General features: G+C 43.1%; 1 protein-coding gene across 5 annotated transcripts in view; it reads left to right on the top strand.

The window, feature by feature from the left end:
• The first annotated feature begins 9,027 nt into the window (after positions 1 to 9,027).
• LOC104152058 (protein prune homolog 2) overlaps positions 9,028 to 18,966 on the top strand; it is a 143,636-nt gene continuing 133,697 nt past the window's right edge. For all 5 annotated transcript variants that reach the window (XM_068927079.1, XM_068927077.1, XM_068927078.1 and 2 more), the window contains exon 1: positions 9,028 to 9,131. In XM_068927079.1, coding sequence (XP_068783180.1) covers positions 9,096 to 9,131 — 36 coding nt within the window. In that variant the 5' untranslated portion in view covers positions 9,028 to 9,095. The remainder of the gene's footprint in view (positions 9,132 to 18,966) is intronic.

Genomic DNA, 18,966 nt, shown 5'->3' with positions numbered 1-18,966 from the left:
ACCTTTACCCAGCAGCTGTATATAGAGTAACCATAACACAGCAAGCTGGGAATAAGTGTTCCAGAATACTTGCCTGTAAAATGTAGCATGTGTATGTCAGATATGCAGGTGAGGTATACAGGTATCAGCAAACTTCACTGAGATTTAAAAAGAAGGGCAGTATGTTGGAAGTTCTGCACATTTTTCTTTTGTGATCTGTTAGTCTGAAACAGGAATACCACTCCCTCTCTTCCCCTCACTTGCATCTTCAGACCGTGTTGGCTTTCATAATTCTACTACTGTATTTATATGCTTCATCGAAAGAATAAGATTTCATTTAAAAAAGTGATTACATTTCTCCTTTTAAATACCCTTCTCCCTTCAAAACAATATAATATCAACTATGGGATACTCTTTACTTTACTTTATTAATCCTTTAGAATATTTTTATCAACGGTTATTCAGGACCTGCACGGTGAATGCTCTTTCCCTTCCAGATAAGGAAACCTTTGATGTCCTTTACAGCTTGCACAAACCTTAATTTTAGCCTTGGCGTATCTAGAAAGTATTCAGTGTTGCTCTCAAGGCAGAGGTCCTATGAATTTGTAACATACATATGAAGTTCAGCCTTCATGATAAGAATGTCCTGGCATTTTGGTATCCTTCAAGGAAAATAATTGTGGTTAACTATGATACTAAGATACTCTGTGGCCAAGTGAAATGAGAAGCCTTAGCTAAAAATTGAGGACAAATTTGGTATAAAATGATATTCTAGTAATAAAGTAATTTCTAACTTTAAAATTACTTTTAGGTGATCCACAACTAACAATTCCATACTTGGTCAGCTTGCAAAATGGGAATTACTTACATTACACCTTGGATTTCAGATAGTAACCAAAATTAATATTAAATGAAATATGTTTCAGAATCAGATTTATTGTCAGTGAGTCAACATTCTGCTATCATTAAATTCTCTAATTTAAAATTTTTGGAACTCCCTTTTTTGATTCCCTTTTTTATCTGTAAACTGGTTTTATTGTACTCTAACAACTATAAGAATGTTCACTTCTATGTGAACATAAAGTTGTTTTGTTAAACAACTTCAGAGTTCATAAATGATAAACTTACTATATGCAATTGATTAACTGCAATCTATAAAGCAACAGATACATTATCTGCTGTTTACTCTCATTTTTTGTAGTTAGCTTGGAAATACCTTGCGCTCATTGCAGCATAGAATCTCTTTGTCAAGGGCATGTGAGATAGTTGCTGATGAGAAAGGAAATCTGACATTAAGGACTCTGACTTGTGTACGCAGAAGCAAAGACTATTAATGATTTAAGTCAAGTGGTTTAAGGCCTTTCACTATATTTTGACAAAGATTACTTTCCCTTGGAAGTATACTTTCTCCCTGGTTTAAGCTAAGATTCAACTTAACTGCAGCGTAATGGGAATAAATCCCCTTCTGCTGATTCCCTGGTGAGGGCAGGTGGATGGGAGAATTGATAACAGCTTTAATCTGCATAGCCTGATCAGCTGAGCACATCTACTGGAATAACAAGCTTTTGACGCAGGTCTAGTTCACAGAATCACAGAATGGTTGAGGTTGGAAGGGACCTCTGGAGATCATCTAGTCCAACCCCCCTGCTCAAGCAGGGTCATCTAGAGCATATTATCCAGGAATGTGTCCAGATGGTTTTTGAGTATCTCCAGGGAAGGAGACTCCACAACCTCTCTGGGCAACCTGTCCCAGCACTCTGTCACCCTCACAGGAAAGACCTTTTTCCTCATGTTCAGATAGACCTTCCTGTGTTTCAGTTTGTGCCTGTTGCTTCTTGTCCTTATCACTGGGCACCACTGGACACCCTCCCTTCACATACTTGTATACATTGATCAGACCCCCCTCCCCCCCCCAGTCTTCTCTTCTCCAAGCTGAACAGTCCCAGCTCTCTCTCAGCAGATTCTTGTATTAGGTCTTTAGGAGTGATGTCTTAGCCTTTGCTTCCTCTTTCTTTCCCTCGCAGAAAGAAAACAGCAGCACCTTCATTTTCACCATAGCAAATCTTTTATAGGAGCAATGGGGACAGTTATAAACCTTTAATGTTGGAATTTAAGACTGGTAATGAAGTAACTAAATAACTAACCATGACCCCCTGCAAAACTTCATTTACTGTTAGTACTTGGTTTACAGTGGGGAAACCATGTGGTCTGGTATCACACAGTACATATGAGGATATAAGGCTTTACTAATACACTTTATATGTGATACAGATGACTTTTCCTTGGATGATTACAGTGGAGATTTGAGGACCTCTTTAAAAGTCATACTGTTTAAGGCACTCTCTTTCTTCAAAATCACTAAAGCTATAGTTCTATAAGACACAGACAGAAAATAATACTGCAAAGTCATTATAAATTCTTGCTTGCTTTAGTAATGTCTGAAATTAAAAAGTGAACTTTTCCTTTGCCACCTGAATAGAGAAACATACACTTCCAAACTGTGCTCTCAGAAGCAAGTCATTATTTGTACTTATATATTCAGAAGCACAAAAATGTACAAAGCAGAACTCATTGTTCCCAGGCTCTGTTATCTCCTTATCTCTGTTCGATGGCAAGAGGCATTGTAAACATGCTAGTAAACACAGAAATTCAGCATTGCTCAGCCAGACTGTTTTTTAATAATTTAAATCCACAAATGAGATATGGAGTAAACTCTCACTTTCACACATGTATGCGAGCCCCACCGATTTCATAAGGAGTTGCGTGTGTGCATCAAGGGAAGAACACCTCTTAGGAAGATTTGCTGGAAGATTGTAATTGATTTTGTTTAGGGACCTCAGAAGGATGAATAAATAACATAATCTGGGCCCTGATTCACATCTAATTTAAGCTATGATAATTTAAGTGGCTGCTAGAGGGGCAGAAAAGAGGAAAATCAGGCTGAGGATTTTCCATAAAATATTAAGCAGATGCAAATAGAGTCCTCTGTTTGTGGTTATGCATAATGGGATATGAATAATTATCTATACAATATCTATATAATGATTAACAATGCAAACAAGTTGCTTAAAATATCATTTCAAGAGATTTGTATTTTTCAGAACATATCTCTTACAAATATTTTCCTTTTCCTTTCTGTTTCATATTTTGTTTTACCAATGTGACATTTTACAGATAATAAGCTGCAAACAAGGAGCTCAAAAGCATTCTGCTGTGTTTCAGCATTGCTGTACTGGGGCCATCTTTGGATTGTCAGGATGAAGATCACAAAGAATCCGTGGGATTCTTTGTGAGGACCTTTTAAACTCAGTGGAAGACCATTTGGATATTATAGCATAAAACGTGTGCTCACGGACTGTGCCCATAACCACAAACAGAGACCTGCTCATCGCATGTGCAGAGGTAAGTAGTCAAAATGCTTTATTTACAGTATATGGGAATAAGTGCATTTACTACTATGAAAGAATACAACTTTGCTTGCTCTTTTACAAATACAGCCGCTTATAGTCCATCAGTCAAAGGCTGCCTTCTATCATCATAATTTTTCAATATGTATGTGGCAAAAATGACCGCTTTAAGCATCAATTTCCCAAGCTTCAGTTTCCTGCTGTAGCAGGCTAGATTTTTTTCACTTGTTTTGCGGATTTTGCTGAAAGGAAATACATATTTTACTCCATTTTGCAAGATCATATTGATTTTTTATTTGGCAGAAAATTTTAGTAGACCTCAATTCTGCATCTCAAATTATGCAGAAATTCCTGTATTGCAATACTTTAGTTTCATTTTTAAGTTTTCATTTTATTCTCATACATTTATGTATGAGAATACATTATGCAAAATTTGTAATCTTTCAATAGACTACTTTTCTGTAGGACTATGGTAAATCCAAATTCTGATAGTCATTACGTAATGTGTTTCAGAAAAATAAGTGTTACAGAATCACAGAATCACAGAATGGTTGAGGTTGGAAGGGACCTCTGGAGATCATCTAGTCCAACCCCCCTGCTCAAGCTGGGTCATCTAGAGCATATTATCCAGGAATGTGTCCAGATGGCTTTTGAATATCTCCAGGGAAGGAGACTCCACTACCTCCCTGAGCAACCTGTCCCAGTGCTCTGTCACCCTCACAGGAGAGAAGTTTTTCCTCATGTTCGGACGGACCTTCCTGTGTTTCAGTTCGAGCCTGTTGCCTCTTGTCCTGTCGCTGGGCACCACGGAGAAGAGGCTGGCCCCATCCTCTCGACACCCTCCCTTGAGATACTCGTACACATTGATCAGATCACCTCTCAGTCTTCTCTTCTCCAGGCTGCACAGGCCCAGCTCTCTCAGCCTTTCTTCATAGGAGAGATGCTCCAGGCCCCTCATCATCTTTGGAGCCCTCCGCTGGACTCCATGAGCTCCATGTCTCTCTTGTACTGGAGAGCCCAGAACTGGACACAGGACTCCAGGTGAGGCCTCACCAGGGCTGACTAGAGGGGGAGGATCACCTCCCTCCACCTGCTGGCCACACTCTGCCTAATGCACCCCAGCACACCATTGGCCTTTTTGGCCACAAGGGCACACTGCTGGCTCATGCTTAACTTGTTGTCCACCAGGACTCCCCTGGCCCTTCTCTGCACAGCTACTTTCCAGCAGGTCAGCCCCCAGCCTGTACTGGTGCCTGGGATTATTCCTGCCTAGGTGCAGGACCCTGCACTTGCCTTTGTTGAACTTCAGGAGGTTCCTCTCCGCCCAGCTCTCCAGCCTGTCCAGGTCCCTCTGAATGGCAGCACAGCCTTCTGGTGTGTCAGCCACTCCTCCCAGTTCTGTATCATCAGCAAACTTGCTGAGGGTGCACTCTGCCCCTTCATCCAGGTCACTGAGGAATACATTGAACAAGACTGGACCCAGGACTGACGCCTGGGGGACACCGCTAGCTACAGGCCTCCAACTAGACTCTGTGCCACTGACCACAACCCTCTGAGTTCTGCCATCCAGCCAGTTCTCAATCCACCTCGCTGTCCACTCATCCAACCCACACTTCCTGAGTTTACCTACGAGGATGTGATGGGAGACAGTGTCGAAAGCCTTGCTGAAGTCCAGGGAGACAACATCCACTGCTCTGCCCTCAGGAGAGCTGTTCCCTGACCTTTCCAGGGAGGGACAGAGGTGAGGCTGACAGGCCTGTAGTTCCCTGGCTCCTCCTTCTTGCCCTTTTGGAAGACTGGGGTGACATCGGCCTTCTTCCAGTCCTCAGGCACCTCTCCTGATCTCCAGGACCTTCCCAAGATGATGGAGAGTGGCCTAGCGATAACATCCACCAGCTCCCTCAGCACTCGTGGGTGCATCCCATCGGGGCCCATGGATTTGTGGATGTCAGGTTTGGACAGATGATCTCTAACCCGATTCTCCTCCACCAAGGGAGAGTCTTCCTTTCTCCAGCCTTCCTCTCTTGTCCCCAGGGTGTGGAATTCCTAAGGACTGGCCTCAGCAGTGAAGACTGAAGCAAAGGCGGCATTCAGCAACTCTGCCTTCTCTGTGTTCTCTGTCATCAGGGTCTCTGCCCCATTCAGTAACGGACCCACATTTTCCCTAGTCTTCCTTTTGCTATTGTTGTATCTGAAGAAGCCCTTCTTGTTGTCCTTGGCATCCCTTGCCAGATTTAATTCCAAATGGGCCTTGGCCTTCCTTGTCGCATCCCTGCAGACTCTGACAACGTCCCTATATTCCTCCCAAGTGGCCTGTCCCCTTTTCCACCTTCTGTAGACTTCCTTCTTCTGTTGGAGTTTGGCCAGAAGTTCCTTGCTCATCCATGCAGGTCTCCTGTCTGCTTTGCTGGACTTCTTCCTCAGAGGGATGCACTGCTCTTGAGCTTGGAGGAGGTGATACTTGAATATTAACCAGCTCTCCTGGACCCCCCTTCCTTCTAGGGCCCTACCCCCTGAGATTCCTCCAAGGAGGTCCCTCAAGAGGTCAAAGTCTGCTCTCCTGAAGTCCAGGGTTGCGATCCTACTTATTGCCCTGCTCCCTCCTCGTAGGATCCTGAACTCCACCATCTCATGGTCACTGCAGCCAATGCTGCCCCCAACCTTCACCTCTCCAACCAGACCTTCTTTGTTTGTTAGTACAAGGTCTAGCAGCACACCTCTCCTCGTTGGCGTCTCCACCACCTGGGTCAAGAAATTATCCTCAATGCTCTGCAGGAACCTCTTTGACAGTTTGTGCCTAGCTGTGCTGTCTTCCCCACAGATGCCAGGGTGGTTGAAGTCCCCCATGAGAACCAGGGCCTGTGAACGTGAGGCTACTTCCAGCTGTCTGTAGAAGGCCTCATCGATGACTTCCTCCTGGTCAGGTGGCCTGTAGTAAACCCTCATGACAGTGTCGCCCATGTTACCCTGCCCTTTAATCCTTACCCATAGGCTCTCAACTTGCTCTTCATCCACCCCGAGGCAGAGCTCCATACATTCTAGCTGCTCCCTCACATAAAGAGCAACTCCACCACCTCGCCTTCCTGGCCTGTCTTTCCTAAAAAGCACGTAGCCATCCATGACAGCATCCCAGTCATGTGAGCTATCCCACCATGTCTCTGTCACTGCAATGAGATCATGGCTCCGTGACCGCACACAGATCTCTAACTCTTCCTGCTTATTCCCCATGCTGCGCGCATTGGCGTGCAGGCATTTCAGAGAGCCAGTCAAGCATGCAAGCTTCCCAGGAGAGGTGCAAGAGGATCCTCCAGAGCCATGTCCCATGCTGTCTCCCCTGGCTGCCTGCACCCGCTGGAGGCATCCTGGTTTGAGTGGTGTTTTACTGACCACCCTGTCACTGTACCACTCCCCTTCCCCCATCTCGCCTAGTTTAAAGCCCTCCTTACCAGGCTGGACTATCTGTTGGCAAAGACATGTGTGCCCTGATTAGTGAGGTGGATCCCATCTCTCTCCATCAGCTGTCGATCTTCAAACAGGATTCCATGGTCATAGAAACCAAAGCCCTGCTGCCAACCAGCGGCGCAGCCAGTTGTTAACTTGGAAAACTCGTCTACTCCTCCTCCCATCCTTTCCCCTCACACGCAGGACCGAGGAGAAAACGACCTGGGCTCCCAGACCCTTCACCACCATTCCCAGAGCTCTGAAGTCCCGTTTGATGGTTTCCAGTTTGCCTTTCATGTCATTAGTGCCCACATGGAAAAGCAGCAGAGGGCAGCAGTCTGATGCATGGACAAGCCTTGGCAGTCTTTCCACGACATCTCTTATTCGAGCCCCCGGCAGGCAGCAAACCTCTCTGGACAAGAGGTCAGGTCGGCAGATAGGTGCCTCTGTCCCCTGCAGCAGGGAGTCACCCACAACAATCACTCGCCGCTTCTTCCAGGTGTTCCTGCATGGCACAGGGTCTGCCAGGCCTGTTGCCTCCTCGGCTGAGCCATGCCCAGCTCCTCCTCAGCTTGGAGGGCGCTAAACTTGTTCTTCAAGGGTAAGTCTTGAGGAGGAGCAAGAGCCTTTCTCCTTCTACGAGAGGTCACCAGCTTCCAGCCTTCTTCAACAGCGTTATGATGTACCGTTACACACGGAACAGAGCCCTCCGACAACTCCGCTGCAGTGTGGGGTGGGGACTCCTAGAGCTGCACAGTCTCCAAGAATACCCTGTCACTCTCCTGCTCATCCTCTTGGATGCTACGTAGCCTAATAACTTCCTCCTGTAACTCCTTTATCTGGTGATACAACTGGTCAACCACAGCACACCTCATGCAGGAGAGCTGACTGCCCAGGCCTCACAGAGAGGTCCCAGGCACTCCCTGCAGCCTGACACACTGTGTTCCAGGAAATGTAGCAGAATTCAATTTTTTCTGTACAACAGTGTAACTTACAATACTTTTTTTCACGTCATTTGCACTGAGCTTCAATCTACTGTAATATTTTAATGAAGATTTACCATTTCCATTTTGAATGGTTATGATGCATATTAAGTGTTTTTTTTTTTTACTGTTCCCCAGAACACTATGAAACAGGAATATATGACTATGCAGAGCAGATTGGTCATGACAGGCAACTCAATAACAGGATCTGCAAGACATCATGAAAGAATTAGCAAATCAAATGGGAGTGAATTAGACCCCTACGAAAAAGTTTGTTAATAAGGAAGCGAAAGCTTTTAGCCTTTGCAGTAATATCTTTGATGAGCTGTAAAATAATACATGAGAGAAAAAAATCCCCGATCTCATAGCACTTAATGTATTAATAATTAGCCATTGCTAACTCCAGAGTGAAGCACAACTCAGTAGGACTAATAAATCTGTACTATTTAGGTTAGTTATGCTTTGTAAAGGAAAGAGTGAGTACTACAGATGTGAGAGCATTGGAGGAAGCCAGAAATCTGGCAGTTGATTTCCAGGTGTGCACTAGGCTCACTGTATGACCTTCCATCTACTTCTCTGGTCCTGGGTAGGGACTTCAGCTCCTTGGCGTTTCACTTTATTTCTCTACAAAGTGCACGCTGTGCTAGCAGGCTCCTTGTCCAGTGTTTGGTTAGATATATAGGTATGACACGGGGTTGCGAACATTACAGTTAGGGAGGATGACCCTGGGTCTGGGTTTCTGGCACAGTCTGTGGCGAGGTTTCCTCGGGAGCACGTTCCTCCACGACGAGGGGCGTCCCCAGGATCAGCGCTCCTGGACTGCGCATGCCCCCAAGCTCCCCACCCCAGGCTTTGTCATCTGTAAAATGGGAGCACTGGGAAATCCCTGCCTGAGGCCTCACTGCAGTCACTAGTTCCTTTGCGCCCCAAGACGTTATAGAGGGGCGAAGGCAATTTATTTCAGCAGCCAATTCCCGCAATCTGATACAATTATTTAAAGAATAAATTAAAGCATTTAAAGGGCTCCAAGTAGGCGCAGCCCAGAGGGGAGCGGGAGCCTGCTGCAAAGAGGAGCCTGCCCGCCGCTGCGGCTCCGCGCCCGCTGCGCTGCGCCCCGCGCCCGCCCGCGGCCCGGGCTTGCGGCACGGCCTGACGTCACCGCCCGCGGCGGCCGGGGCGGGGCGGGGCGGGGCGGGGCGGGACCGCGCTCCGGAGCGGAGCGGAGCGGAGCGGGGCCGCCGGCGCGGCGCGGCGGGGAGCGGCGGGGAGCGGCGGCGGCGGCAGGATGGAGGAGTTCCTGCAGCGCGCCCGGGCCCAGCTGGTGAGTGGCGGGCGGCGGGCGGCGGCGGGCACCACAACTTCTCCCGACTTGCGGGTGACTTGGGAGGCTCCGTCTCGCTCCCGGCACCCCTGGGTGCAGCGCCCAGGAATGCCCCGCGGCAACTTTTTAGGCAGCGCCGTCGATGAGCAGCGCGGGCTGGGGTTGGGGCTTATGACCTTTGCATAGGCTGCGGTATATTTTCGGGCTGTTTCCTTTTCGGACAAGTTGCAGCCCCGTAATTATTGCTGAATAATGCTCTTGTTTTGGGAATGTACGAACCCAGGTTTGATGGGCGTATAGGGGGTGGCAGCGTGCCATTTCGGGATTACCGAGGGATTTTTAGAGCCTCTGAGGTGCATCAAGTGCATAGGTAAGGGAGGAAAAAATTGTATAGGAAGACACTGAAAAACTATCTCATGGCTTTTCTGTAATTTAAATATCACTGAGAGTGCTGGCTAAGTTTAGGTAAGCCAGACATAAAATAACTGAGGAATATGCAAAAGTAATTGCAGACCACAGCTTCGTAACTGTATCTCATCTGCTGCAGGTAGTGAGTTAAGATTGTGTTAAGAGTCACACAGACATATATGGCCAGTTTTCAAATGACTCTGTTAGTAGAGTGTGCTGGAACTGCAGTGCATTTATATTGTTTACAGTGGCTGATAGTCTGGCCCTAAATGGTACATGCTTTTTTTTTTTTTTTTTAAAGTGTGGTGCAAAAGTAGGACATTTTTAAGACTGGGATGATTTTAGCCCGTCTCGTTTTTAGTAGTGAGGGCTGATATCTGAGCAAAATTCAGTTTCACGGTTTTTAGCTTTTGTAGGCTTCCTGCGTTCCTGCTAGCTATTCCAGTTCTCAGAGGTAGGTTCAGTTGTAGGGCTAATAATGGTTTAATACAGCAATCCTCCTGAAGTCTGGTGTTTTGATCATGTATTTCATGGGCCTTGGGCCTATATGCTTGCTGTTTTTTTTTTTCTTTCCCCCCCGCCCCCCTTTGGAAAGCTGCTATAGGTAAGTTCACTGTTGACGTTTAGAATAGTAGGATCTTCCTGGTTTTGTAGACCTGTTATGAATCTCTGTGGACTGAGCAATCATAAAACAAAGATGCTCTTTTTCTTATGGACATTATGCTCTATACGTAATAGTTTGTAAAGAGTGGTTTGTTATACCATTTTTTGTTATCCTATGGATGTTAGAAATCAGAGAGTGAAGGCACTTCATGGAGGAATGGCAAAGTGGAAGAGAAAATGAATCCTTTGGAGGCTCTCTGAATATTTAACTTTGTGCTGGCCTAGGTTAGGGTAAACTTCAGGTGTGTCATCTTGACATGGCAGCTAAAATCTTTTCCTGTGGCTTTTACAGGAGTTTGTAAAGCATTTGCCTTGTATTTTTAGGTAAACGATCTACAGATATTACATAGTGCGGTTGCAATACTTAATACACTTTCACATCAATACTTCCTATATTGTAGCCTTTGAACTGGAGATTTGGTTTTGACAAGTTTTCTACTGGAGTATATTAAGTGTGTTTTTCTTTAATACTAGTAGAAATTAATTATATTATGATAGCGGTCCCCTTTATCCTATTAGTAAATAGCAAGCAATACAGGCAACTTGATTCTATTACTAAAAGCAAATACTGCATTAATCTTGCTGAATAGCTATGGATAATTAGAGATTTGTTTGGAAAACTAATTCGAAGAAGCCTGTGTTAAATAGAAAATATGATTTCTTTAATTCGAGTGAAATATGGTCAATAGCACAATAACTAAGCAGCAGGTCTCTTCATACCTGCTGTGTGAGTAGCACTCCAAGTTTTCAAAAGAAAGGCAAACTCCTCTTTATGTCTTCTGGACTGTAGGAGACAAATGCATGTTTTCAAACAGCTCTCCTGTACAAGAGGATCACTGGGAAGGTATCTTTCTGAATGTGATTTATGACTGTATGGTCATGTCAGGTGAGGATGGCTGTGGAGGAAGGATCCTAGCATTAGAAGGTTCAGAAAAAAATTGTAAATCCAAGGGCTAGACTTCTCCAATTTGCCCATTCACTTCGTACCCCACAGTATTCTGAAAAAGGTAATCCACAGTAGTTGAAGATTTACGTTCTGCTACACAAAAGGCTGGTTAAATGTCTTTGTTTCTTCTTGGTCAAGCTTTTTGTGGGGAATCTTTCTCTGCTGATACAAGGTAGTAATAGACTGAGTTGAGGGCTCTGTCTTATTTTCTCACTGATATAATATAAAGCTGCCTGAAAGGAGAACTATAGGGGAATGGTACAGAGTTAATGAGTTGTGTGTTCCCATGCTGCTGCACCCATGTCTGCACTGAAGCCCTACAGTTGTGTATCAGAGGCCAGATGATGCCAGTCTTGCAGTGCGAGCATTTCACACCATAGGTAATCTTATTAGGTTAAACTGATTACAGTGCAGTGACTGCCTGAATAATACTCAGAATGAGTAAGGAAAAGATTTCTTTACTCATGAACAATAGCTCCAGACTGTGCAGGAGAACCTATTACCGCAAGTGCTTCATCATTCATTTGGATCTGGCTCCAGCCACAACATTAATCAAGGCTATTTTTCTGTGTGGAGCAACTTTTAGCTTAGGAGTACACCACGAAAAGGACTTGCACTTTTTTTGTTTTCAAAGAATTTTGTATTGTGTACACTCATTGATTGTTAGAGAGGGAAACTCCCTGTATATTATTTATTAATAGTAAAGCATCCATTAGGCTTTTTTTTTCTTTAAGAGCAATGAATTTTGCTTTATGACTTGTTGTGTAGTCATAGAACATTCTCAGTAATCTTCCATGTAGACTTTTTTTTTTTTAAATTATGTATCCTTTATGCAAAACTGAGGGGGAAAAAAATTAGGACGGAAAACATGGCAGAATATAACAGGTGCTTTACTGAAAGATTGCATTTATGGTTTACTCCTGCATTCCCCCCCCTAGTCTTTCCTAAGGCTAGTAATAGTGTGAGAATAGCTATACCAGGTGACACCAAAAGGTGCCTCTAAAACCACTGTTCTGTCTTGGAAAAGGACAGGTTATAAGAGATAGAGCACATATACCTGCTGATCAGGTTTTGAAAGCTTAGCTCAAAATTTGTATCTGGACTAACACGTGAGCCACTGATGGAGCCGTCTTCCTTACGTTTGTCTAATTCTCCTACGAAATGCGTTTATACTTTGGGTTCTAGAGAGCCCTTGAGACAGCGAGTTTACAGTTTTATCGTGTGCTCTCTGTGTGTGGGACAAAATCTCTTTCTGTTTGTTTCAAACCAGCTGCCTGACAATTTTAATCAGTGTTTTACAGTTCTTATGCTTGAATGAGTATTTCTCATTCACTTTCTCTGCGAGGTTTTGCAGGTCTTAACCATGTCGCCCTTCTCCTTCCCCAAGCATTGCCAAGCTAAGGTTTTCTAGTGCCTTTCCTTATGTGAGCACTATTCCATCACTCTGATCATCCTTGTAGCTTTTTTTCTGGGGATATTATAGTTTTAGTAATCCTTTTGAAGTTAGGAAGACTAGACATGCCTGCAATATTAAAGGCATGAGACTTATGCAGTAGCATAACAGCGTTTCAGTTTTGTTCCCGTCTCTTAAGAGTTCTTGATGTTTTACTTACTTATTTATTTTATTGTCGGAAAGCATTTTTCTGGTGTTTTCAGGGTATTATCTGCAGTGAATGAGCATTGTCTTTTCTGCATGGTAATACCCAATTTTTAAATTGGGCTTTAGCCCATATGATTGTGTATGGTACCTAAATACAGTTAAAATAATACAGGTGGGGTTGTTTCCCCACATTTTTGTTAGCGTGCACTTCTCAGCCCTCATTTTCATTTGCTGTTTTTTTATCTAGTCCCTCAGTGCTGTGAGTCCTTTATTCAGCTCTTATAGGCGGCTTTAGGTTTGACTCTCTTGAATAATTTGGTATTGTCTACAGCTCACCTCATTATTTGCCTGCCTTTCGTACTGGAAATAATATTATTTATTATTTATGGATATGAAGAACAGCATGTATCCCAGCACACATTCTTGTGGAGGATCCTTTGCAGATCTTTTTCCTTCATTGTGAAAACTGACCTTTCATTCCTGCCTTTGTTTCTTACCTTAATTTTTCATTAAACCATAAAATGATTTTCTCCCCTTTTTCTTTGGTAATTTAATGTCTTCACTAGCCTCTGGGAAACTTGTCAGTCAGCAGTGTTTTTGGAGGTCCACGTACAATGCTGCATTGACTAGATTGTCCTTTTGTATGTGCTTGCTGATTTATTCAGAGAACTTTAAAAGATTTTGGGGAAGAATGTCATGCTTCACAAAATCTTGCTGTCTCTTCCCCAGAATATTGTATTATCAGTATGTTTGGTGGTGGAAGATCTGACCCTCTCTGTCCGTCTTTCAGGCACAGCTAATCTCTCAAGTGGGAGCAGAGTGACTGATTGATCAATACATCATCTTGTATAATTTAATTACAAAAATAAGTCAGAAGTCTAAAGCTTTAGTGGTTTAACTTCAGAATGATTATCAAAATGTTAAAGGCAATTAAATAGTGCAGTAAAAGTTCAGAAATTATTTCTGCAGTCATTCTCTGATGTGAAATATGTGCAACATGAGGTAGTTAAGTTTGGTATCTTTCAAGTAATCCTGCGTGCCTCAGACTGTTTGCAGTGAAGCTGAATGACTGTTTGAAATTAAAACAAGGGAGTCTGTCAAGAAAGAAACCGTAAGAATTTAAAAGATTGATAGAAGTCTCTTTGGGAGAGGCTGAGAAAGTTACTGCCAGCCAATACTTTTTTTCCTTGCCTTAGGTCTGTGCTCAGTGGAGAGCCTAATGCTTCACGTACAGGCTTCAGGGAAGGCAAAGAGGACAGAACAAGTCCCAGAAAGGGCTTAATACACAGGCAGTACTGAGATATCCACATACTGCAGCAAACTGCTTCAAACTACCAATTGAAGGATGGGTCTGCCTCTGCAGAGAATAGCAGATTAGCTGAGGAAATAATCTTTCTAACTGCTGTGTCATCTTTAGCAGTTAAGTGTTTGGAAAAAAAAACCAACTACTTCATTTTCAAGTTCTTTAAGTCCCTTACAGCCTTAGAAAAAGAGGCTATAATGCCAAACCAGTGTTACACCTGACAGGATAACACACTGGGAAAATAGGGACTTATGCCCCAGAGAGATGTGCACTGAGAAAGACTGGACTGTGTCACTGGAAATTTCTCAAAGTGAGGGCCAAGCCCATGACCAGGGAGATGCCCTTGAGAAACTATTAAAAGATTTCTAAGGCGTTGCTTCGATAGCTATGAAAAATGAATATTGTACTTGTTTCTGAGGCAGCAAAGTTCAGAGAACAATTACTGGTGATGGCATGACTTGAGCAGATTTATGTGACCACGGTTTAAAAACAAGCTGAGTCACTTGTGTGTGTACTCATATTGCCTCTTATCTGCTTATCTGCAGTTCTGTTATCAATGACAGGCAGTGGTCACTTTGAAAATAATATTTGATTTAGATGGGATAAAGTGCTGCCATTATTGGAAGGGATAAAACATTTTAGAAGTGAAGCGCACAGTTATTTTCCCAGAAATTGCTAAACTTATCCAAGCAGACAAAAAAAGCTTTGAAGTGTTAAGAGAAGCAGTCAGGCCTTAGCTCCTCGTGTATCTTCTTTGCATTAGCCCAGCAGCACACAGGGGACTTGACTCCATTTAGCAAGGCACTTACAGAATGTAGAGAATTAAGAATATGAGTAATGGTCTTGACTTCAGTGGGACAATGCAAATGTGTAAGGTGTACACACTCTGAAATTGTTGCGGAATTGGAGACTTAAGCCCAATTAACCTTTTGTTCCTTAAATCAGTTAGAAGAAACTATGTGCGTTCCTCCAGCACAAACTCCGGAGTCAGGATTCATCAATAATGTGGAAAAAAGAGTAAACATTGCACAGTCACTGTCTTAAAGAGCCCACAAGCTAAGTTGGAAAGCATGTAGGAAGAAGCAGAGAAATGCAAGGAAGTAGTCGGACTGTAATAGGAGTGATAATTTTTTATGTATACTAACCTATTTGTAAGCATTTTGGCACCCAGGAGCTTTAAGTAGGAGTTTGAAAAAAGAAAATGGGGAGGGTTGGAAATGTATCTTTTAAGCATAGGGACAGCATGGGAAAAAATGTGCAGATCTAATTCCTGTTTCTATCCATCTTTTATTATTGACCAGTTGGAGATAGATATCAACTTTCCATTACTGAGAAGGAGATGACAGATGAAGCAGAGAAAGATTTCAAAAAGCTAGAAAATGAAGGTTAGAGGGTCTGTTTAATGGGGTAGAGCCAGGAGAGCTGAGGGAGAGAGGCGTGGATGCTCAGAGCCAGAGTGGCAGGGTCGCAGTGACAGAGCAGGGAAAGATTTTTCCCAGCAGGTCTCTGGAAGGTGCCAGATCACCCCTGTTGACGCCAGAGAAAAGGACTTTGCTGTGAGTAAGCCATCATGTAAAGGGAGCCAGAGTATTAGCTCTGAGGATGGGTGGGAGAGGTTGATCAGGAAGGATCTGCGAGACTTAGCTATAGGCAGGTTGTGTGTGCGTCTACCTGAACGTGATGCCTCCATTAAGGGCCTGGGTGATGGGCAGGATAGTTTTTGTCAGTTTATTTGTGAGAGAGAGCTGGAGTAAAAGGAGAAGGAGTAAAATCTCGGTTTTAGCCATGCTGAGCTTGAGCTGACAGTGAGAGTCTGGCAATGGCATACCAGGAAAAGAGTCTGGGATTTTAGTTCAAAAAGGACAGTCCTGGAGCAGAGCAGAAGTCCTGTTTGTCAGCCTGCGGTTTTGAGAGAGATCAGATGCGGTGCTTAAATGAGTTGATAACATCCCAGTAATATTCTTTTTTTCCAAAGAAGACAGGCTGGAGCCAGCAGTATTCGACTCTGCCGTAACAACTGGAATGAACCACTTGTTCTGATGGGAGGCTAATGTTAGACTGCAGCACAATAAGGAGGACAGAGGACTGACAGTGAAAAGGTTAGGAATATTTTAGGAAAGAATGACATCTGGATGATGTCAGACTCTTTGCTTTCTGTATCATTTGACAGTAACTGAGCAGTGTGTGATAGACCTAATGCACTGGCCCAGTTCCATTTTGTGCAATCATAACCTGCTTTTGTAAATTCCCCTCTAGCTTCAGTTTTATCAGTCTTAAGCCTCTTGACGTAACCTTTTGTCTAGAGCGCAGTGTAATTTTCCGACAAGAGTTACCTGTTCGTACTGTTTAGGAAACTCTGCTGGATCTTGGTAGCAACAATTGTGTTTAAATCTTTTTGTAACTGACACAGTTTTGATTCTGTTCTAGTTTCCTAATGGAAATGGCTCTGGGTAGAGTGCCTGACACTAAATAACTAGGTTAGGTAGTGAACCAGCCTTTGATTAAGCAACAGGACATCATGCTGAAGTGACTTTTTTCCTAATGGCTAATCTTATTGTACAATAATTACATTACACTACTGAGTATAAAAATTATCATACTTAATAAATATCTGTTTGTTTTTTTTACATAATAAAGATAAATTCTGAGCAAAGATGAGTTGATAGGGAAGTAATATCCTCTATTTCTTTAGATGCTGTCATGCTTTTATAACTCATGGAAATAAATGGAGACAGAGAGTCTAGCTGGTATACTCACAGAGAACGGAGAAGGGCAAATTCTGCTTGGTGAATCTCATATAATCTTCTGCAGTCAGTGGGTTAGCAGGACAAGTAAGGAACTTCTGTTTGTTTGTTTTAATGAGAAGCAGATTTGCTCTATTTGGGATGTATGTAACTCTTCAGAGAGGCAGTGACAAACAGTACTGTTTGCAGCACTTGGGAGGGGCAGTTTCTCCTAAATATAGACAGTTGGAAAGTGATCAGTTGGCTGATTCAGCAGCCTTTGTACTTAACAAAGGTTTTAACACTCGGTCAAAGTCATTTGCAGGCATGGCTGGGTTACAGCTGAGTCAGAAGGAGTGCAGTCCTAGGTTAATTTGTTAGAACAGCACACATCAATTTTTTGACAGTGCAAGTATAGAATCCACCTAATTTTTATGTGTTTGCCCAGTTTTATTAGAGATGAATCTGCTTGAGACTTTACCCTGAGCAGCCATGTTACTTAGAAGAGCAAACGGCTTACATGATGTCCTGCTGCATTGCGTGTTTAAGAAATTTGTCTTTATGAAATGCTGGGAGGGTTGGCTTGCTAGGTTCCTGAATTCTTTATTATATATATTCAGAGTGGATAGCCTTATTAAGTTGAAAGACTGGACATGAATTTCAAAGCTCTTGTTTCACTTCTGGCCTCTCTCTTTTTTTAAGTTTGTTTTTGTGTTGCTTTGAACTTTTAGTCTTTTAATTCAGCAGGAATAAAATTAGGAATGATCCATTTGACTGAAAGAGCAGAAAACAAACAAAATTTCTCTTTTTTGTAAAGATGGGGTTAGCTGTCCTTTCTCTTGAGTTAGTCTGAGCAACCGTTGAGATGGTAGCTGTGTAGTTTGTTCACTTGCAAAACTATTGTAATTCCAACTTATGTAAATTACAGATTTTTTTTCTTCTAAATGAATTACTGTTTAATTTTCAAGGGGTTTATAGACTGAATTGTATCAATAAGGTTAGTCTGCGCAGGAAGAGATGATAAACTTCCTCCCTCCTGCCCTTCACGAACACGTGTCTATTTATGTCTTTGTGATATGATGGAAGTACAGACCCTTCACCAGTCTGAAGAGGCTAGCAATGGATAAAGCTGTACCCAGCTTTGAAATGATGCCTCTCAGCTATTATTTACATAAAAGTTTGCTTGTATGGGAGAGGGAGCAGCGTGGGATGGCTTCCTTACACATTCCTTGCTTTTTATCTGCTCAGAGAGGCTAGCCACATGAAGCGCATATCAAAACATTTTTTCTTCTATGCTACAGTGTGGAGTTTGTTCCTACCCTTGAGAATTTGATTCACACTAGGACTGCAGCAGTGGCAGCTGTAGGAGAAGTATTAGTAAAGGCAGTAGCATCATCCGCTCTTTGGAAGAGTGGCATAGCTGACGAAACAGCATTAAGCATTTATTCTGTAGATGAGACAGTGGAGCAGCTTGGAGTTGAAGTCTTTCATCTCCAGAGACGTGGACTCATATCCTGTTTTAGGTCACATGTGAAAATGAGTTTAGTGGTCTAATCTTAGCAGCTGTTTGTTCGTCTCTCAAAATCACTGCACAGTTTTCAGCTAGCAGGTTTTTTACATCTCGGAATAAGAATGATAGAGGGTTTTCTGAGGTTGGGGCTGAAGCCTCTCGGTCGATCTGTTTTGCAGTGCTTGCAGAATAATTGTTTCCGTGAGCCTGTCTCAAGATCAGTCTTGACCTTCGCGGTAAAAAAAAAAGCCCCCAAATCATAAACTTAGAAGTTCCCCTCCCCCGCTGTGTGATAATTGGGCCAGTAACAAGCCTACGGTCTGAAAAGATAATGTATGTACAGAGCGTACATGAAGCGCAAATTTGTTTGTAGTGAAAATCAACTAATCTAAAAAAATATTTTTAGGTAAGCGTAGGTAGATACCAAGGAGTTTCCTCTCTGCTTGACTGATAAAGTTGAGCTTTTGACTCTTGCAAATAGAGCAAATTGAAGTGCTGTGAGTTGCTTCTAAAACATTGTTATGGAAATGGCTTATATGCGTTTTCTGTGTTCTGTATTTCTCTCCATGTGAAATAATTTGAATGCATCCCATCACCAAATTGCATATGGAGGCACAAATTGTAGCTTAAGAAAAATTCAAGCTCTTCCCCCCCCCATCTTGTAGAACTTATTTGGCAATTT

Source organism: Struthio camelus, chromosome Z (genome assembly GCF_040807025.1).
Source record: "Struthio camelus isolate bStrCam1 chromosome Z, bStrCam1.hap1, whole genome shotgun sequence".
Taxonomy (NCBI): Eukaryota; Metazoa; Chordata; class Aves; order Struthioniformes; family Struthionidae; genus Struthio; species Struthio camelus.
The sequence above is the reverse complement of the archived record's forward strand: the minus strand, read 5'-3'. Positions and strand labels throughout refer to the sequence as shown.